Source organism: Lampetra fluviatilis, chromosome 19 (assembly GCF_964198595.1).
Source record: "Lampetra fluviatilis chromosome 19, kcLamFluv1.1, whole genome shotgun sequence".
Classification (NCBI taxonomy): Eukaryota; Metazoa; Chordata; class Hyperoartia; order Petromyzontiformes; family Petromyzontidae; genus Lampetra; species Lampetra fluviatilis.
Genome location: NC_136293.1, coordinates 2,466,883 through 2,489,206, shown reverse-complemented (window position 1 = coordinate 2,489,206; position 22,324 = coordinate 2,466,883). Strand labels below are relative to the sequence as shown.

General features: G+C 49.4%; 1 protein-coding gene across 1 annotated transcript in view; it reads right to left on the bottom strand.

Moving 5' to 3' along the window:
* Nucleotides 1–3,733: 3,733 nt before the first annotated feature.
* LOC144937544 (phospholipid-transporting ATPase VA-like) overlaps nucleotides 3,734–22,324 on the bottom strand; it is a 61,907-nt gene continuing 43,316 nt past the window's right edge. Inside the window, exons 12-22 of the mRNA XM_078864804.1 lie at nucleotides 21,113–21,239; nucleotides 19,753–19,829; nucleotides 10,782–10,889; nucleotides 10,245–10,539; nucleotides 9,465–9,541; nucleotides 8,698–8,823; nucleotides 7,788–7,988; nucleotides 7,153–7,233; nucleotides 6,227–6,331; nucleotides 5,530–5,717; nucleotides 3,734–5,115 (exon numbers count right to left, since the gene is read on the bottom strand). Of these exons, the coding sequence (XP_078720930.1) occupies nucleotides 4,353–5,115; nucleotides 5,530–5,717; nucleotides 6,227–6,331; nucleotides 7,153–7,233; nucleotides 7,788–7,988; nucleotides 8,698–8,823; nucleotides 9,465–9,541; nucleotides 10,245–10,539; nucleotides 10,782–10,889; nucleotides 19,753–19,829; nucleotides 21,113–21,239 (2,148 nt within the window). The 3' untranslated portion in view covers nucleotides 3,734–4,352. The remainder of the gene's footprint in view (nucleotides 5,116–5,529; nucleotides 5,718–6,226; nucleotides 6,332–7,152; nucleotides 7,234–7,787; nucleotides 7,989–8,697; nucleotides 8,824–9,464; nucleotides 9,542–10,244; nucleotides 10,540–10,781; nucleotides 10,890–19,752; nucleotides 19,830–21,112; nucleotides 21,240–22,324) is intronic.

Genomic DNA, 22,324 nt, shown 5'->3' with positions numbered 1-22,324 from the left:
CCAAATATTGTACGATAATATGTATTTTTTAAAATATAAGTAATAGTGTGTTTCCAACCACATTTCAAGATACTGTATATATATATCATTAACAAAATTCCCAACGAATTTTTAGATTTTGGAAAGAATAATTCATGGTGTATTAGTTTTAGCAAAAAATTTGAGAATTTTAAGTCACCGATTTGTGTTGCTTGCTTGCTAGATATGGAGCGTTGCTGAATCTCCAATGAACTCTTGTAAAATATCTTCTCATTGTTGGAATGTGCACATAATACAGGGCCTTTCAATGCGATTAGAATGTACATGCTTAAACGGAGAGATAGCATCCATCCCTTCACGCGTATACATATCATGCGTAGTGTGCTGTTGCCCGCACCAAATAAGTTATATATATGCTCTTATATAATAGTAATGCCCTTTATTTATCCAGGAACACCTCAATATTTCTCAAGGCTTTTTCAGGAGGGCCCCACTTTGGGTGTTTGCTTCACTTGAGGAAAATGGGGTACACCCACGCACAGGCACAAGCGGGCAACACGCTAGAATCCGTACCGCTTGCTCCACGAATTGCTTGCTGTGCTGCCGTAAAGAGGCCAGCGCGTAGCTCGGCGGGTGTGTTGTCCTCTTCACTGGTGGTTTTTTTTTTACAGGAAATGCTCACGTTTATTTTATGTTCGCCCACACTGAGCACGCGCTTCTGAAGCTGTGCGATTTTATGGCGTCACAAAAAGCCACGGAAAAAATTACAAGCGCAAGTGTAAAAATTCAAACAACTTTATTCTACAAAATATATTATTTTTTATTACACATGCAGATTTGGATGCGTAAACCAGTTTTGGATCAACAGTTAACATTCCATAAAATTACTTTAACGCAACAGTGACTGTAAAACCATTTTCCTTGTAAACTTAGTGTTTATAAAGGTCAACAAATCTCCAGTACAGAAAACCCAACATATTGCCAATTTCATTTCATATAAAACCCTTAATATTGTTTAAAAAACTTTGTTTCATTTAAGCACAATATTACACAAACAGTAATCCTTCATTGTAAACATTATTCATAAGCATTCTGAAGCTGCAAATGCACCAGAACTCTTTTGTTTTTTACATTTTACCGCCATTGGCGGTTTCATGAATCACAGTGACAAATATACAAAGAAGTCCTCCAAATAAAATTAATATTTGATATCATGTTGAAATATTGCATAATTTTCTTTAAAACCAACATAACATCGACAACTACCACTCTCGGTACTGCTTTCAAACACGTACAGTATGCTTATCATTTTGTTTAAGCATTTAAAGCATTCATATGGTAACGCACATTTTGGTTTGTATAAAGAACTATAATTATAACAGAGCAGATTATTATAAATAACATGGCTTCAATCGTCCCACAATACGGATGAACATTTTGCATAGGTGTCCTCTTTATAGCCCTTAGAAAACATTACAATTCGGAAAACGCTAAGGCACATCTGTACTATATATTATAAACGATTGTCATATAATCTATGTTACCTGGGCCCTATCCTGACTGGGGATCATCAACCCAAGGAGTCCATAGATGTCCTGCTATAACCGGTAATGTTATGACCAGACACTGGTGTTAAACGCTATCATTTCAATGCTGTCAATTTAAAACCTTTATTAAGGGGAACCACCCATCGATTAAATGTCTGCCAATGGGAAACGAAACTAAAAATATTGTATGTATAAAGCAATGAACTTACCTCATATTGTTGCATACAGAATGTGCAGTAAAACCTCTTGAAGCCGGACTGAGCCATTATTCGAGTTCAGTCGGAAAGGCAGCCCCGAAATAAATCGATAGATAGCTCGGAAACCAAATCTCCTCCAGAGTTACACTCTCGTTTTTGTTCCTTATCCTTTAATAAACATTTTTTTATTTAATTTAAAAGGAATCTTTTTCACAGATCAACAAGTTTTACTTAATTTGTTTGGGAATTTAATATGAAATACCAAGGGTGCGATGTTATCCCAAGTAGACCACGTGGTAGACCCGTGCAACCTGTGCCTCCAGTCATCCACACGCCCTGACAGAGCTCTCCCTGGCTTTTAAACATCTGCATTTATTTAGTTTGCAAATAAACTCAAAACATTCTTGAAGCTCATTCTCAGCCTTCCCAATCCAGCGAACCTCAATCTTCACCATCATCCTCTGCTCGATGGTGGAGGGAAGTTACTAAGACTAACCTGTACATTAGTAACTTTTTAGGTGTTATTTAACTGCGAATATTCAACTGTATACATTCAGTTGATTTTTTATGACGTTATTGAGCGCAATTAAATGTGTTAGGTGTTTTGTGTGAATGTAATGTGCAATATACTATACACTTTTTCAAAATTGCAGCACGTTCCTGACATCCCCATAGCTTGAAATTCCCTCCGCCCAGTCAGACTTGTCGAGGTTCTAGCATCACTGTAAGCAGCTGCTCTAACTATGACGAGTGACAACAAAGACGTAGCTTCGTAAAACATATAGCAATAGACATTAAATTGGTGGGATTTCAAAAATGCAGACAATGTAATGTTGCTGACCAATAAAAAAAAATACACGCAAATGTTAACATATACTGAGTAATTGTCAGGAAAGAATGTCTCAGCTTAGCGTGGAGGTGAGCCCTATGTTGGCCCAAGTCCTCATGCCTACCCTCCTTGCGGGAGAAGCTGTGTCCAAGCCCCATCAATGAGTGGAACCGGGCTAATGGGACAGCCAGTACGTGGCCCTTTGTACAAAATAGAATACACTGCAAGTTAATCCTCATCAGTGATTGTTCGTCTTTCAAATCACATCTTATCAGTTGGAGTGCGATGAGTAAATGTATTCAAGCTCAATACAGATTGGGCGCTAAACACAGTACGTAACTGCAAGTTGGATTATGCTGAAATACACGGGGGGTTAGGGATAAATGAGCCCCATCTCGTCAGGTCTCGGAAGCAAAATGCACGGGTGAGCCTGCCTGGCGAAAAACAGGTGCTGTGGACTGCTGTGGGGGCCACATTGTCAGCAGATGGCAGGGCAACAAAATATTTTGTTGTACCATATTCTACTCCCAACACCTCGGCTCTCCGTCATTTTCCAACTCAACCCGACGAGCGTGGTGAAGTGTCGTCTGATGACCCCCATGGCCTGCACCACATGGAGAGGCCCACATCCAGCAGGTGAATGAAAAAACAGCTGGACATGCACATTGGGTAAATGATTGTGGCCTCTCAATGATATGTGTGTTACTTAGTTCGTGAATTTAATATTAAATACCAAGAGCGAAGGTTATCCCAAGTATGCCACATGTTCGACTCTTGCAACCTGTGCACTGGCAGGAGCACATTCTGAATGCATGTTACCCCACAAAACCTTAGGACGCTGTTTTTGCAGGGAACGGATGAGGTAATTCATCGGAATATCTTTTCAAGATGAAACATTCTGATCCACGCACGTGGAAATCGGATGAGTTAAATAAGTACAGTCACATAGAAAACATTTTAAATTCACGAGACCATTTGTATTAGATTGGTTTTGTGGCTTCCAATGAAAATATTCTTGATTGCATATTGCTTAACCCATGAAAAAAGAAGAAGAAAAAATTGTTTAAAAAAATGTGCCTTGCATGAAGGCACAACGTAGCAAAGAGTTCCATTCTCTTTGCTAAATGTCGACCACTTTGGCCAAACGACATCTGCTTGTAAATTAAGGCCAACGTGTGCATTGCTTACTCAAAGCAGGCATTGCATTTACAATATAAATATTCCTAGCATCAGGTACGAAACATTCCTGTAAGACAAACTCGTGGTACAGTGATGGGCACCGCAGTGCTGTGTGTAACACGACAGAGCACCGCAGTGCTGTGATGCAAATTACCGTTTTGCAATTTCACGAAATGTTTATGCAATTTTGCTTTAGTTAGAATAATTTGCTTTGTTACTGGCCCTATCCAGTCGCCACTTTTCGCATTCCACTTCAACTGATAAACTGTGACCCATAGCTGTGTGATGTTACTATTAAAAGGTGCAGTGATATGGGAAATACAGAGGCACTTATTTTTCTGGTTTCAGCATGTCCGTTAAGTTTGCTCAGACAACATTAATTTGATGAATAAATACTGTAAATCTGGAAAGATTATGCTTTGGCCCCGCTGTGCTAGGAAATGACAGAAATCTTCATTCTTTACCACTGCACGTGTGTAAAGCAGTCAGTTTGCCTTTCTATAACGAAAACAACTTTGCCTTGTTTGGATGTGTCACGCTAATAAAATGGCTTTGTTGATAAAATCAGCAAGCTTTGTCCAGGTGTTTTGTACGCGTAAACACGTTAAAGAGTCGCCAATACTACAGCTTTGAAGTGGACACATTTTCATAAATACTCTCATCCAAATAAACAACAGTCTCTTGCATTTCGGGCAGGCCTAGTGGATCGAGAATGACCTCCTTACGCTTTGGGCTCCCCGTGTTTAGCTTCACAAAGTTAGACATGGCGATAGTGTCTCCTGGCTCAGTCGCTCTCCCATTGCTGGCAATGTGGCACAGCTGCTCCTTCGTTCTGCCTCTGTGCCCGCGCAGTGAAGCCCTCGCCGAATTGGTTGTTTGCGTCGTGACAGTGTCTGTGTCCGACAGAGGGGTTCCTGGCAATGTGTTTGTTTCCTCGCTCATTGGCGGGCTCTGAAATCCCGAGTCGGCTTCAGAGGTGCTGACGGAGTGCAAGTAGTTGTGGTGGTGGTGAGAGGACTGCACATCCCACACCGTTTGCAGCGCTTGTGGCCGCTTTGCCGTGCCGGTCTCAGGAAGCGGTGTGTAGTCGTTGCTTGGTGACTGTAGGAAGTCTTTCTCGGCGGTGGCGGCCTCGCACCGGCTGTTTCTGATGGACAAGTTATCGAGCGCAATGCCCGAGTCGGCGGCAGTCGGGGAGAGCATGGGAGATGCGCACTGGACTCGGCCCATTTTGGCCCCGAGGGGCACAGGGGCGGGTCCGGGGTCTGGGTCAAGACCGGCCCGCAACACACCCTGCCGGATGTCATCGGGCAGCTTGTCCAACTGCCGCCCGCGCAGATTCTCAGATGGAAAGCAGGAGCCTTCCAGTGTCCGGTAGACAAGCCTGAGGAATGGGAAGTCGGTGAAATACACAGTCGTGCTTTAAATATTAAGTGTGTAACAATGAGTTCGTAATTTTAATCTCTCTCTGTGATGTCCGTGTTCTGGGGTTCATAATTTTTTTTTTTAATGTGCAACAATGCAACACCACCGAGCGATTCCAGGGCCACAATCAGATTTAGTGAATTAATTAATATATGTATATTGTGGTGTAATGTAATGTCTGTAGTGGCAGCAGGGATCGCTTTAATCAATTACAAGCTATACGGTTTAAAGATGATTGATTCTCACGCACACAGGCCATTCGATCTGTATTACATCCAATTTCTGTGTAAAAATTTTTTTTACAAAAAAAAACGAGGGCTTATTTATCGGTGCGAGGTCAAGCTGCAGGGTGCGGCGAGTAAAGGGCGATTACCTGGGCAGCAGTGCGACCAACGGCGTGACGACGCAGACCAAGTAGAAGAGAGGCTGCGTCATGAGTATCTCCATGATCATGTAGGGGTTTGAAGGAGCGGCGCAGGTGATGCAGATGGCGTTGTAGGCGAGCACAAACAGGAAGTAGAGTAGCAAGCTCAGGGCCATGCTCCCCCAGTGAATCCACGTCTGCAGGGAGCACACAGGGCACAACATACATGAGCCTCATTTCACTCTTTCCAGTCTGTGTATCTATGTATGTTGCACTTCTTTCGCACCGTACGTCGCCAACTGTGCTGATCGGAGGTGCGGAAACACTCGTCACTTATCATCATAAAGCCCCTTGTGGGCGACACGGTGGCAAGATGTTAACTACCTCGCCTGGCATACAGGAGGTCGTGGGTTCAATCCCGACTCTGACATCTATATATGTGGATTTAGCATATTCTCTCCATGGTCACGTGGATTTTTCTCCGAGTCCTCTGGTTTTTCCCTCCACATTTATAAACATGCATTTAGAGTATTTGGCTGCAAGAAATATCCACGTAATAAGGTTACTTCTGAAAAGAGCTATATAGGTCAGAGTGGGCCTTACCTGGTAAAATAAAAAATAGTTTAGTTTTCGAGTTTTTCGGGGAATTAAACTCCTGAGCATCCGCCATCAAATAACACGAACTATGAACAAGCGTGTGCCGTACCCAGGTCTTGGTTTCGATCGCCAAGTGCAGGAGAATGGAGAAGAGCGAGACGGTGGTGATTGGTGTTCCCCACGTGAAAATGTCAATGTCGGATCCACGGTAGGCCTTGAGAACAGCGCACACACACAGTTAGGGCAGTCGTTTGTGTGACCCCACCGTTAACTCTCTTTCCCTTACCGAACAAACCTTCTACCTGGCCATCCTGGGGTACAGCACTCAAATGGCAAATCCATGGTTGGTAGGCAAGTCCGTCTTAACACTTCCAAGACTATTGAATTAGTACCACTTTGTGAGAAAATTATCAGTGGTTTGAGAAAATACTGGTGCTGGTCATAGAAATGTGGAGTTGTTTCAACCACTGGTTTAGGGCCACCAACAGAGATGAGCACGTGCCCATGCTCATTTTGAACAAGAAGCTCCTTTATCAATGTGGTGAAAAGTTTACTGAATGTTTTGTGGAGTAGACTGTTTTAGTAGATAGTATAGGCATGCATCAGCATGTTTTAGGAATGTAATGATTTGGTTAAAAATATCTAAACTTGACCATTTGTCATGGCAGTGCATTATAATTAAGAATGAATAATTAAAAACCATTTGCCATATTCCAATTTAAAAAAGTCTAACTTTGCACGTAAAGTCTTTATTAATATCAATGTGAACGAAAGAGTCAGAAAGTATAAAATACATTTTAATCATTCATATTTACATTATCCTATTATTTTCACTGTGTGAGCAAAACTGATGGTCATCATCATACGAAACAGGACAGAAAAAAATACACGTGATTTTTCACTTGACGTCGAATTCTGCTGAAGCACACTTTTGAACAATGCTGTCGCGCTGAGCAGTGGGTGTAATTGAGATGTGTTGAAGAAACGTGTGGTAGTGGTGGTGCTGGTGGTTTAGCAGGCGAATGGAACGCTTACCAAGTAGGGGAGGAAGAAGCAGACTATGCTCTGGTACAGCGCGTCCACCATGGTCACCCAGAACAGACTTGGTCGGTACGCCTACAGGGAGCCCAGCAAACACAAACCCGTGTGTCGTCAGTGCTTCACGAGGGTCTGAGAGGGCTGCCCTTCTCTTGCCTCTCCAGCACATCTCCGTGGTTTTGTTTGTACGCTTTATTTTGCTCAATCAGCATAAGTGTAACATTAGCATATCAATTATACATCGACCATTGAACTATTTTATTAACGCACACAAATTCGAGGCGTACAACATGAGCATGAGACTCGATCACCTCATACGTCATTACACACGTCTACAGACTACGTCGCGTGGTACTGCGGAGGTTTTCGTGGTCGTGCCGTTTAGCTCTCGGGCTCATTTTTGCGTCGTTGCTGCGCGTCGTTCGGCACAATGTCCACTGTTCCGCTCCATGCCCTGGGGAGCCTCTTCGGGAACCGAACACGCACCCAGCGTGCAGAGCCGAATGCCAGTTCGGTTCCGGAGGAAGTTCTCGGCAACGTAGAGCGAAATGTCGGACACCGTGCCAAAGGACGCGCGGCGTGAGACCTGCGAACGCAACGGAGAGCCGTGGCACAGTGTTTGCCGTACGCACCAGCGAGTTCTGGCCGTTCTGGTACAGGTGAGGTCTGGCCAGCAGCGTCTCGGCAGAGACGTCCTTGTCGAGCACGCCCGTCACCAGGGGCGGCAGCGAGCAGAAGAGCAGATTGAACATCATGAGATACCACTGGTCGATCTGAGATGAGCCTGAGAAGCCACAGAAGAACTGGTACCAGAAGAGCAGCGTCACGAACGCCTGCGAAGGGGGAACGCACGCGCACACGCACACGTTAAATCCACGCCAACTCCATACATGCACAGTTGCTACTGAGGAAGCGTAGAACTCACTACAATGACATGCTGGCACGATTATGTATGCATGCATGTTTAACTTCTTTCGCACTATGTGTAGCAAACCGTGGTGATCGGAGGTGCGGGGGAAGGACAACAAACTAGACAAAAAAAGTAGTTCAATTTAGAAAGTTAGTTAGGAAATTAGTTTTCAATTTATTATCAATATCACTGGTCATATTTATAATTTTTAATATATATTTTTTGTAATTTGAAGTAATATCCATTGTACAACAATCCAGTTCATTGTCCTAGTAAAATCAGCCTGTTTCAACCTCTTGTGGAGTGGAGGATAACTCAGAACTTGGGTCCTCAATCAGTTTGTGTGCACATTAGGGTTGCCACCTGAGGTACAATAAAAAATCAGGATGTATTGTGGGATATATATGATGTCTTAATACCAGAAGAGGAGAAACATGCATGTAAATGCATTGTCTTTTGAGTGGTGTATTGGCACGCAACTGATTTGGGTACGAACCTACGACCTCCTGTATACACGGCGAGGCAGTTATCATCTCGCCACCGTGACGCCCAGAAGCTGCCTTGGTGAGAGGACGATGCTGGAGAGTGCGTGTGTGTGCGTGTGTGTACGTGCAGAGTGGGCAAGCTCGTACCGCATTCTTGTAAAAAAAGTAGAGCACCATGTTGGCCAGGCGGTCATAGCACCAGTGTCCGTGCACCAGCAGCAGCTTGTGAAGGTGTCGGAAACGTGGCATGGCATAGTCGCTTGACATCACCGCCTGTTGGGAAATGAATCATAAGGTGGCTCATTTTAGCCAAGGAGTTTGAAATAACAGAGATTGCTGCAGCAATCACACGTTCATGTGTACCCACAAATACACTGCAGTGGTTGGTAAGCCTAGGTTTAGAGTTGTCAACATGAAAAAACAAAATTTCTTATTTAAATGTATTACAAACATCATTCAGTTTATCTCAGAAGCTAAGCAGCTTCGAGCCTGGACAGTGCTTGGATGGGTGACCACCATGCAGAGAGATTTTTTTCAGCGGACGGCAGTGCAGAAATATCCACTGTAGTATTGTACTATGATCCCTGCCTTCATGAACCTACAATGGCCAGCATAGTGAAGCATGGCCAATTAACCCTGATGACTTGTATGGTGTGGGGAGGCCCTCATCCAGCAGTGATAGGGCAAAAGGGCTGTGCATGTACACATCCTATTTCTCAAATTAACAAATTTGAATCCATAAAACAAATGTCGGTCCATTGCAGCTGCAATAGACAACCAGAAGATGATAAAATTCGATTGAAATTATATTATGAGCGGCTACGCTTTGCTCATTTGTGTTTGGCTTGGAAGCATATCACGCAGCATTTCCTTGAACATTCACAGATCATCTTCTTCACAAACTTCACACCAACCTGCATTCCTTCTTGACCAGAGATTCCCACTCCCACATCGGCCACTTGGATCATGCTGACATCATTGGCTCCATCCCCTGCGGGGCAGTGGAAGGAAGACAGAGTTGATGTAGCAATGGTCAAGATGGTGTTAAACAAGGTACAACAAATGCGTACGTTATTCACCCTCATATCAAAATTAAATGCTGTGGAAGAAGCGCTTAATAAAGGTCGACATTCATTTCCCCGTTTGCCAAAGTCAGTTTATATTGCTACACCTATCATCGAGCTGAATGCCACAACTACAACCTGGGAGAATTGGAAAATTTGGAGATTGGCAGATTGGAGACGCAATAATTGGAAACATTTCAGCTCAATCCTAAGAAGTCAAAACGTATATACTATCTGTGATTTAGAATCATTGAAATTTGTGGAGGTAATACATTTATGCATTTGTAAAAAAACTATTCTGATTTATTAGCCCATAGCCTAACTCATGTGTAGTCTGAGTGGCAATTCCAATCAGTATTTTTGTAAAACAGGCAAATTACTGCTGGAATATTTTCTACAGATATTGTATTGTCATTTCCTTCTTATTTTAAGCATAGAAGTGGTACCTTATGTGATATTATGTTATTTATAGACGGCCTTCGATCAAGGCGCATCTGCTGCCAACAAGTGAAATCCGGCCCTGAAACTTTTGTTAAAAATAAGCAAAAACAAAGTGTTTCCTGATATTGACCCGTTCACCGTCATTATGTTCAATGTCACAGCGGTGTGGGCGTGCGCACGCGCGCTTACCGATAGCTAGCGTCATGACCTTGAGCTTCTCCCGCACCAGCTTCACCACCATGCTCTTCTGCAGCGGGGTCGAGCGGCAGCAGAGCACCGAGCGGCAGTGGTGCGTCAGCTTCAGGAAGTTCTCCTCCAGGTCCTTGTTGAGTGCAAACGACAGTGTCTTGCCGTCGATGACCAGCCCGCGGCGTGCGGCCACCACGGTACCGGCCATCACAGATGACAGTGCCACGTCCCCCACGCTCAAGCTCTTGTTCTCGATCATCTGAAGCAACTGCTTCAGCAGCGCGTCGCACGCCACCTGTAGACGCAAGCAAGCACAACGTTCGATGTCGGTGCTGCCCTCTGCTTCTCCGGTCCTCCTCATCGGACAAAGACGGTCACTGCATCGCGCGCTTCTGCGGCCGTCTGGAATGCTCTTCCTTCTGACATTAAGAAGCCTCTGGAGATATGCAATTTTAATTCTAGATTGAAAACGAATTTTTTTAGAACTGTCACGGAAGTCGTGGCACCTCTGGCTGGTGAGCTGGCGAGGGTACCCACCAGGCTCTCTGTGTTGAGAGTGATGATTTCGTCGCTGGCGTCCAGAAGTTTGCAGGAGAACGCGATGTTGATGGCAGTCTCCTGTTTGTCTCCTGTGAGCACCCAAATCTATCGTAGATTCATGACAGCAACAGAAAGAGGCACACGGTTTATATGTGCATTGTTCGTACAGTATATTCAATGCCAAGCACACAAATGTATTTATCTTTGAAGAAACTTTGTTGTGTAATCAGAAATGTGAATGCCAACAATTCAAGAATGTATGCATAGTGTTATATTGTCCATATTTTCACCTACACATGGATTACAGTAAATACAGGTGATTCTTACAATAGCTGAGTAACAGCACACGTAGAAGTAGCATATAATGCCTTTGGTACGTTGTTTAAAAAATGTAACCAAAATATTTTTTGCAGTTCGGATATTTATCTGACGATACTCCTGCTAATCCATAATCAGTGTATCCTTAGGGTCGTCAACTCCAATCCAGAGTGTGACCTGCGGTGTTGTGCTGTGGTAGTGTCCCTCTCACACTGTGAACGATATGAGTTCAAATCATCATCAAGGGGATCTATGAAACTATTTTTTTTATTTTACCAGCTAAGGCCCACTTAGCTATATAGCTAGTTTTCAGAAGCGACCTGGCCACAAATTATCGCTCAACTAAGTGGCTTATAATGTGGAAATGTATAGCAGTCAAATACTCTACATGCATTTTTTTTAATGTGGAGGGGAAAAAATCATAGGACCTGGAAAAAAATCCATGTGACCACAGGAAAAACATGCAAACTCCAAATATACAGGCGTCAGGGTCGGGACCAAACCCATGACCTCCTGTATACCAGGCAAGGTAGTTAACATCTCGCCACCGTGGCGCCCTACTCAGCACATCATTCCTCTCAGGCCAATATAATAGGTACCACATTGTGGAAAGAATATCCTGGTCCCTTACATAAATGTGAAATTTACACCATTACTTCAGGACTGCGAATGAAAATTGCTTAATATAGTGGCATTGACCTCTTGACTAACAATCATTTGTGTAAATAGCGCTGAAGTGAATATTATTTGAAATGCCTCGAACCACAGGTATCCCTTGTGTAGTGGTGATACGCGCTGGGTGTATATGTCGTGTGCCAGCGCGTATGTACGGGTGTGTGTGTGGTGACGCGCGCTGACGGGGAGGAGCAGGCGTCAGTGCGCGGGTGGGGGTAGTGCTGCTGATTGGCTGTGTGCCGGTGACGCGCCCAGAGGGAGTGATCGGGTAGCAGCGCGGTGTGATTGGTCGGGGAGTGGAAACACGCGCTGAGCGGAACCGGATCGTAGGGATAGCGCGTGGGGATTGGGTAACTGAGGAGCGGTGCCGACGTTGAGGTCCGCATCCGCTCCGTCTCCCGGGAAGAAGGGGTATATAAGGTGATGCACAGAGGAGCAGGGGGCAGAAGTGGAACCATCTAAGAATGAAGACGAAGGTGCAGAGATAGAGCCCGGAGAGGAGAGTAATGGAGAGTAGAGGAGAGTAAGGTATAGTGTGTAGCCAGCGAGAGAGAAAGGTCTACACGAGCTGAGTAATGTATAGTGTGTAGCCAGCGAGAGAGAAAGGTCTACACGAGCTGAGTAATGTATAGTGTGTAGCCAGCGAGAGAGAAAGGTCTACACGAGCCGAGTATGCATACGGTGTAGCCAGCGAGAGAGAAAGGTCTACACGAGCCGAGTATGCATACGGTGTAGCCAGAGGGAGATGCAAAGTCTACACGAGGCGAGTGGAGAGTGTAGCAGAGGCGCAGAGTCTACACGAGGCGAGAGAGGAGTGTAGCCGAGGCGCGGAGTCTACACGAGGCACAGAGAGCCGGCAGCACAGAATCCAGAGTCAAGAGAAGCGCATTGTGAGAAGAGAGGCCACGCGTTGTATTGTTACGAGTCAAGATTTAATAAAAGAAGTGTGTTCCCGTCAAGGAGTTTCCTGCCGTCATTTTCCAATACTTCATCTGGCGTCAGAAGTGAAACGGGCTTCCAAGTATGGAGACGAGGAAGACCCGTAGGACCCACGGGATTGACCGCGAGGAAGACCTGGACGACTCGGGGCCGCTGGTGGCGGGGGGTGAGGAAGAGGACTTGCCCACGCTGCAGGGTCCGTCGACGGCGCCGGCCGAGCGACCGGGGACAGACGCCGGGCTTCGTGAGGCGCACTCCCGACTGGCGGAGCTGCTGCTCGCCGCCGCGTCCATCTTGGCGGAGATCAGCTCGTCGGGAGGAGCGGGGACGGTGGGGGACATTTTACAAGGTCGCCCCGCAGATTCCCGCCAAAACGAATGGGGGATTCCCGCCATTGCGCCTGGGCCTACTTTTGGCGGGAACGGCGAGCGCCACGTGGTGGTGGGTTCCCAAGCGCGCGCATCGACGTCATCAGCGCGCGAGGGGGTCCGCCATCTTACGTCTGCTGCTGGAGCCGCCATCTTAGACACCGACGGACAGGCGGAGAGGAACCACGAGGCGGATGACTTCATTTTTCAGCAGCGCCTGCCCACGTTGTCAGCCTTCAAGGCGGAAGGCGGAGACTGGGGCCAATTTCAGCGAAGGTTTTTGGCCCATCAAGAGATGTCAGCGTGGTCCGATGCTACGGCGCTGCGGGCATTGCCCGCCATGCTGGACGACGATGCGCTCGCGGCCTTCAGGGCTGCACGGAAGTCGGACCGCTCCACGCTGAAGGATGCGCTGGGGTTGTTGGCCAGGGTCTACGGGCCTCCCTCTACGTGCCGCCATCAGTTCTACGCAAGACGGAAAGCGGCCACGGAGACCGCGCTGGCCTATCGCACGGCGTTGCTGGCTCTTGCTGATGCTGCGTTCCCTCGGATGGACGAGGAGGGCCAAGACGCGATGGTTTTGGAGCAGCTGCTCAAGTTGGCGCAGGACCTGGGGGTCCCTATCAACACAGCTGACGAGATTGATATTTCTTCTTTGAGAGTCGCCACGAGTATTCAAGCGCACGAGGCCCTACAACGGAAGCAAGGCGTTGGTTGCAACGCTGCTGTCGTCGCAGCCCCGGGTTTGGTGGTCGCCGAACCCCAAGTCGTCAGCCCACGAGAGGAGGCGTTCGCCACGGGACGACCAGGGGACTGGAGGCCGGGGGCCCGGTCGCCTCTGCGATCGGGCCGAAAGTCGGAGCAACCAAGATCTACTCCGACCCTCGTCACGTGCTATAACTGCGGCCTCCGGGGCCACGTGGCGTCCGGGTGCCGCGCTCCGCGGCAGCGCGCCATGGGAGCTCGGCTGGACGACGACCGAGAGCCCAAGTCATCTCTACAATCCCCGGCAAGTCGCGGCACCTCACACGCTCGGCCTGTTTATTCGGCACACATGGGACGCCGCGTTGCGGCGGAGGAGGGCCGGTTAAGGTTCGGGGATTCGGTTCGGCGAGGGGGGTTCGGCCGGGACCAGGGAGACATTGAATGGGCGGAATTGGGGCATAGAATTGTGGCTGCTTCGGCGGGTTCGTCCGTTGTTACGGGATCTATTGATGGGGTTGAGATTAGGGTGTTAGTGGACACGGGGGCATCGGCAACTATTATATCGGACCTCATTTATAATATTCTTCCGGTCCAATGTCGTCCGCTGCTTCCAGTGGATGTGCCATTTTACGCCGCTAATGGGGGATCGTTGGGCATTATCGGTCAGGTTAGGGCGTCCATTTGCATTGGAGATATCAAATTGTCGGGACCCGTTTTCGTTTCGTCTTCTTTGGCAGTTCCGTGTCTTTTGGGCACTGACTTTTTGGCTAAAATGCCCATTAAAATTCTTATCGATCAACGATGCATTGAACTGCCATCGGGTCGCCGGATTTCATTTTTGACGGGCCCTACTGACATTCGGACGGCGTGCGCTACGATACAAGCGGTGGCGACGCAGACAGTGCAAGTGCCCCCGGGTTCACAGATGTTGATTCCCCTCCGGTTGCGGAAACCATGGGTGAGGGAGGCTTCGGGACAGAGTTTGCTTTTGGGTCCTTCTAACAAGGCTGTCGGGGGTCTTGATTTATCGGTGGCTCACACTTTGGTGCGGGCTGACAGGGATCCGTTTGTGATGGTTTTGAACGCGGGGTCGCGACCAGCTGTCATTCCGCAGGGCACCGTGCTGGCTCACGCGGCGCAGGTCCCTGGGGATGATGGGTTGGTTGCGCAGGTGGGCTCGAGCCCCGCGCGGAACGTTGAGCCAAGGGAAGACCTTGAGTGGGTCCATTCGTTATGTGCCGCCTCGGACGATTTGTCGGCGGCGCAGTTGGGTGCGCTGCGCGAGTTGCTCATTGAATTCTCTGATGTATTCAGTAAACATAAGTATGACATTGGGTGCACGGATTTGTTGCACCATCACATTGAAACGGGCGATGCGGCGCCGGTCAGGCTAAATCCCTTCCGACTGAGTCCCGTGGAGAAGGAACATGTTCAGTCGGCTGTTAACGATATGCTAGAAGCCGATATTATTTCGCCCTCCTCTAGCCCGTGGGGAGCGCCTATTGTGCTGGTTAAGAAGCAGGACGGGTCCCTGCGATTCTGCGTTGATTTCCGTCGCCTGAATAAGATCTCTGTGGCTGACGCGTATCCGCTCCCCAGGATGGATGAGTCCCTCGATGCATTGTCTGGTGCGCGATATTTTTCGACTCTTGATTTGTTATCGGGGTTTTGGCAGTTGCCGCTCGACGAAGAGTCGAAACCTAAGACAGCATTTCGGACTCCAGGGGGGCTGTTCCAGTTTAACCGGTTACCCATGGGACTTCACTCCTCTCCAGCGACGTTTCAGCGGCTTATGGAGCTGGTTTTGTCGGGCTTGCAGTGGGATACATGCTTGATTTATATGGACGATGTCATTGTTTTCAGTAAAACGTTTGAGGAACACCTCCGGCGATTGAGAGGGGTGTTCTTGCGAATGCGATCGGCTAAGTTGAAATTTAAACCGGCCAAATGTCACCTCCTTCGTAGGTCCGTTAGATACTTGGGTCACATTGTCGATTCTTCGGGGATCTCCACCGATCCCGCGAAGACGGATTGTGTCGGTTCGTGGCCGACACCTACGTCCGTTTCTGACGTGCGTAGTTTCATCGGGTTTGCTTCTTATTATCGGCGGTTCGTTGAGCACTTCGCCACTATTGCAAAACCCTTGCACGCTCTAACGGCGAAGGGAGTGAAGTTCAAATGGGGACCGGAGGAGGAGGCCGCGTTTCGCTCCCTCCGGGACGCCTTGGTGGGTGCCCCACCCTTGTGTTATCCCGATTTTGCCAGTCCCTTTTTGCTGGACACGGATGCTAGCAACACGGGCATTGGGGGGGTGCTATCCCAAGTCGTTGGGGGTGTCGAAAGAGTTGTCGCCTACGGTAGTAGGGTGTTGTCTCCGGCGGAGCAGCGCTACTGTGTCACCCGTCGCGAGCTGCTTGCCATTGTTTTTTTTGTGCAGCAGTTTAGGCCATATCTTTATGGTCGTCACTTTACAGTCCGAACGGACCACGCGGCGCTACAGTATTCATTGAGGGTCGCCCAGCCCTCGGGCCAGTTGTCGCGTTGGTTGGAAGTCCTCCAGGACTATCAGTTTACGACTACGTACCGTAAGGGGTTGCGACACACGAATGCCGATTGCTTGTCGCGGTTGTTGCCTTGTGATGAATGCGCGTGTTTGTCGGGATCGGCGCGCTGTAAACCGACGCTTGCGGGGGAGATGGGGGCACTGGCTGCGACAGCGGGCGCACCGATCGGGGATGATTCCACTGCCTCTCAGGGTCGGGACTCGCTGCTCTCGCTGTCGCTCAGCGAATGGGGCCGCCTCCAGATGGCGGACAGCTCGCTGCTAGCATTGCGCCGCAAGGTTGGGGGTCCCGAGGGGGACCAGGAGCGTACCGGCTCCTATGTACTTGAGCGGGGCGTGTTATTGAAATGGGACAGTTTGTCCCGGCGGAACGCACTCGTGGTGCCTTCCGCTGTGAGGGGGAGGGTTGTCTTGGCGGCACACGAACGCCTCTTGCACTTGGGGGTTAACAAGACGCTTGCCCTGCTTCAGCGTGACTATTACTGGCCGGGAATGGGAAGTGATGTGGTGCATATTCTGAAGGGGTGCGTTGAGTGCGCCAGGCGTAAACCACCGGCCGTGGCAGCTAATCCACCGCTGCAATCTATTCAGGTCTCGCGTACCAACGAGCTCGTTGCACTCGATATTTTGGGGCCCTTCCCAGTCACGCCGAGAGGGAATAAATATTTGTTAGTGGGGGTCGAATACTTTACCCGATGGCCTATGGCGTGGCCTCTCGCTAACCAGTCGGCAGCGGCTGTGACGGATGCCTTCGTCCAGGGCTATGTCCTGGACAAGGGGGCTCCCGAACGCCTGCTGACCGACCAAGGTAAAAATTTTTCGAGTAAATTGTTGCAAGAGGTGTGCGATCTGTTGGGTACCAAGAAGGTGCGTACCTCCCCGTACCACCCGCAGACTGACGGGATGGTGGAGAGACTCCACAAAACCTTGACTTCCATGCTGTGCCAGCAGGTGTGCGAGGCACATGTAGATTGGGACCTGCAGGTCCCGGGAGTCCTTGCCGCGTATAGAATGGCCCCCCATGCAGCTACGGGGTTTTCCCCATTCTATTTGATGTACGGTCGGGAAGCTGACCCGCCAATAGAAACGCAACTTGGCCTGTCCGCTCCACGAACTAATTCTAATTTGGCAGAACATATTAAAGTTAATATTCACAAGCTGACAGAGGCAAGGGAGGCCGCGCGGCTTAATTCGCGGGCTCGCCAAATTGCTAATGAACGGTTGCGGGCACGGAAGGTGTCCATGCACGAATGGAAACCAGGTGACAGGGCCTGGCTGCATTGCCCTCAGGCACCCTTGGCTACGTCGCCTAAATTGTTGAGACCGTGGAGGGGACCCGTGGAGGTCGTGCGCGTTGCACGGCCCCAGTGCGTTCAGATAAAGTGGGGAAGGCGCCGGTGGTACGTTCACCCCTCCCGACTGAAACCGTTCTCGCCTCCATATGGCCTCCCCTTGTGTCGTGATGGCCGGGCGTGTGACGTGACCGGCGACCCAGAGGGGGAAATGTCTCTGCCTGATCCACACGTATTTTCGCCTGATCTGCTCCCAGGTGTCTCGGAACTGACAGCTGCCGATCACCGGCGGCCGGATCTCCGCGGCAGGGCCGGCCCTTTCAGGCCCGTTCCGCGCCGTCTGGAGCAGCCGGAACCGCCGGACGGTCGTCAGTGTCCCGCCCCATACGATGGACCAGCCAGACGGACTCGCGCCAGGTCGTGCTACTTTGCATGACCTGCCTCGTGAGGAGTCGGGGCAGTTGGAGCGCCTCGTCACTGCGTGTAGTCGCAGGGACGTGGGGCGCGTTCGTTTCGAATTTGCTCGTATCGTGTTATTGTTGACTTTTCGGGTTCATTGTCAATCTGTACATAGTTATTCTTGTTGTTGTTGTTGTTGTGTTATGTTACGGGGCACACTCGGGGGGTTACGGGGTTTTTTTGTTGGTTGTCGTTTTATCGTCGCGGTTGGTTGTTGTTAGCAGCCGGGCCGGCTGCGAGCTATGTGGGAGGGGGTGATGTAGTGGTGATACGCGCTGGGTGTATATGTCGTGTGCCAGCGCGTATGTACGGGTGTGTGTGTGGTGACGCGCGCTGACGGGGAGGAGCAGGCGTCAGTGCGCGGGTGGGGGTAGTGCTGCTGATTGGCTGTGTGCCGGTGACGCGCCCAGAGGGAGTGATCGGGTAGCAGCGCGGTGTGATTGGTCGGGGAGTGGAAACACGCGCTGAGCGGAACCGGATCGTAGGGATAGCGCGTGGGGATTGGGTAACTGAGGAGCGGTGCCGACGTTGAGGTCCGCATCCGCTCCGTCTCCCGGGAAGAAGGGGTATATAAGGTGATGCACAGAGGAGCAGGGGGCAGAAGTGGAACCATCTAAGAATGAAGACGAAGGTGCAGAGATAGAGCCCGGAGAGGAGAGTAATGGAGAGTAGAGGAGAGTAAGGTATAGTGTGTAGCCAGCGAGAGAGAAAGGTCTACACGAGCTGAGTAATGTATAGTGTGTAGCCAGCGAGAGAGGAAGGTCTACACGAGCTGAGTAATGTATAGTGTGTAGCCAGCGAGAGAGAAAGGTCTACACGAGCCGAGTATGCATACGGTGTAGCCAGCGAGAGAGAAAGGTCTACACGAGCCGAGTATGCATACGGTGTAGCCAGAGGGAGATGCAAAGTCTACACGAGGCGAGTGGAGAGTGTAGCAGAGGCGCAGAGTCTACACGAGGCGAGAGAGGAGTGTAGCCGAGGCGCGGAGTCTACACGAGGCACAGAGAGCCGGCAGCACAGAATCCAGAGTCAAGAGAAGCGCATTGTGAGAAGAGAGGCCACGCGTTGTATTGTTACGAGTCAAGATTTAATAAAAGAAGTGTGTTCCCGTCAAGGAGTTTCCTGCCGTCATTTTCCAATACTTCACTTGTAAAAGAGATTCCTGGCCTCACTTTGCTCTTATCTCGCTATAAATGAAGGTCATCATTCTCATATAAACTCTGCTGATGATACCCAGAAGGTGATTGTTTACCTAAACCAATGCTGCTGGTTAATATAAGTCTAGGAAGTCATGAGGCAGACAGAACAAAAAATATTTCTTACGACATCGATTAAATTACTTACCCACAATGCTCCACTTGTCATACTTTATTATTATTATTATTATTTTTACATGCACTGTCATAGGAACAGATTAACTTGGTGAGATAAAAAAATATATAATTTTACATAACTTCCTATGCTTTTCAGACTAAGAGCTTTTGGATTGGCGATTGGCCGATGAGCGGCGATTGGCTGATGAGCAGCGATTGGTCGATGAGCGGCGATTGGCCCGACGAGTGGTGATTGGCCTGATATGAGCAGTGACTGCATCTGAAGAGGCCTATGCAGAGAGGGTGCGTGCAAGCGAGTGCAAGGTGGGCATGCACCTGCAGGCCGGCGTCGCGCAGGGCGGCGATGGTTTCCGGCACCCCATCTTGCAGCCGGTCCTCGATACCTGTGGCACCTGCAGCACCGCACCGCACCATCGCTCGTCAGCTCGCCGGTTGCACTTCGCCGCATCGATGCTCACCGTTTGACATCATAATTCTCATGTTTTCCCTGGCTCTTAACTCGTAATTTGTCATTTTGCCCAAGGTGTCTATGAACCTAAGACAGATGTGCAACCTGATTGTTGCATGTTGCAAAGCCTACGTTTGTGAGTATTCTCCGTAGACAAGCAGGTAGAGTAATGGCTTCATCACCATCATAAACTAACATTGAGATCATCCACCACTGGGTCTTCCAGACCAATATTTTTTCGTTGTTTAAAAACAAATGCTGCATCAGTTTCTACATTGCAGTCTCATCAGGAGGGTGCAGCCGATAAAAAATAATGCCATGTATTTACAATGCCGTTGCTACAGGTCAAGCATCTTCAGCCTAGTGGTATTTATTTAAAAGGCCATGGCTTCCTGAAAAGACTCAGAGAGCTCAAACCTGGCCCAAAGTTTGCACAGTTCACACAAATACTACTGACAAAAATTGGTGTTCAAGGCCCATAGTTCCGTGAATTGGTCCATGAATTTTAATATGATTCCATATAGACACATCACAGCAATTGGTCGACTTACTCGGCACCATGCCTGCACAATTTTGTATCCCTTGTGCAGGTGTTTACAAATTAACATTTTATGACTGACATGGCCTGGCTTTAAACCCACATCAGATGAGCAGTGATCAGCAATGTGCTAATCACTGCTCATCTCAAAGCACTAACCTATAAAGACAAAGATGCCCCTTATAAAATTAACAGACTGTTGGGGCAAGTGCAGTTAGCGAGCACATTATGAAGGGTTGGGTGACCAGCACCACGCCTGGCCGCCTTTGTCTCCCCAGTGGCGATGTTATTTACACACCGCAACAGGTACTCATTTGAGGCTGAGTCGACCTAGGGGATGCCCACGACCGGTTCAGATAATCGTAACTGGTGTTGGCCATAAGCGAGAATCGAACTCGGGTCGCAGGGTTCGTAGCGCAGCATGCCAAGGCCCACACACCTCCAATCAGCATGGTTGCCTATGTTCGGTGTGAAATAAGTTCAACATACATACATACAAACACACACAAATGCCTACAAACACCCTGTCCCTAGCACAGCTGATGTCTGAGATGAGAAAAAAAAACCAAGCCTCTCCACTCGTCGGTAGCTTCCCCCTTTAACGGGTGGCACTCATCCAACTGCCTCGGACAAAAACCCCGCGGGGAGCGTGGAGTGGCGCGGGCACAGGGGGGGCGGGGGGCACCCACCGAGCAGCTGCATGTCCCTCTCGAGTCGCAGGGCCGACTCGAACAGCATCTCCTCCCTGCAGTCGATGGCCGCCTCGGCCTCCAGATGGCTCTTGGCCCACGTCGCGTACTCATCTTCCGTCAGCTCCTGCGCGTTCACACACAGCGCAGCCACACGTTCCATGCTCACCTGCGCTGCCATGCGTGCGCGCGCTACGACACGCGCTTCATACGTGCCTGTGTACAGACGTGTGCGCGTGCTTGTATCAAAGATTCCCCCGTGTATCCTGAACAGATTGTTGGGGAAAGTGCTGTTTGCGAGCACCTATGAAGGCTGGCATGGTACACGAGGGGGCGGGTGGCCAGCACTACACCAGACCGCCTTTGTCTCCTCAGTGGCAATATTTACACACCACAGCAGGTATTCATTTTGGGCTGAGTCGATCTAGCGGAGGCCCAGGACCGGCTCAGACAATCGTCACTGGTGTAGGCCGTGAGCAGAATCGAACTCAGGTCGCCGGGTTCGTAGTGTAATAAAGGACTCTTTCTCATATGTCGATCTCCGTTGTCCTTTATTGGGTTCGTAGAATCTCGTTACCACGGCGTCCTCGCTCAGGCCCGCGTCTCTCCCGACGATCACTCCACAGCGACTCTGCTGCTCCGATATGCAGTCTCCCTGCTGCTCCGCCTTGCAGCCACACCGCTGCTCCGCTCTCCAGCTTCACTGCTGCCCCGTATACAGCTAGCCTCCCACAGCCCGCTAGCTCTCTGCGTCTGACACCGATGGCTGACGGTGTCGACGTCTCCTACCGCGTGGCAACCGCGCCACTCTCCCCGTACTGCCCAGCGTGGCCTCCTCCCGTTTCACTCCGTCTCCACCCCCCGTTCCCCTTCCGGTTCTCTCCCTAAATCCTCTCTCCCACGTGACCCTGACTCCTCCTTCTCCCCACGTGACCCAGACTCGGCCCCCCCTCAATCCTTGCTCGCATTACAAGACCCCCCCCCTCTGATGAAAACCCAGCCGTCCCCGGCTGCAATAAATATAATAAAATAATGCGAGCAACATTTTAACCATCTGGCATCACTGGACAACGGAGAATATAACAACGATAACAAGAACAACAAGAACAATCAACGAAAGGAAAGGGATTTGGAACGCGTGCGGGTCGCCGGCCCGTCCCGAACGGGCGGCGGTCCCCCCACAGACCGAGAACGCGACGGGGTTTTAAGATC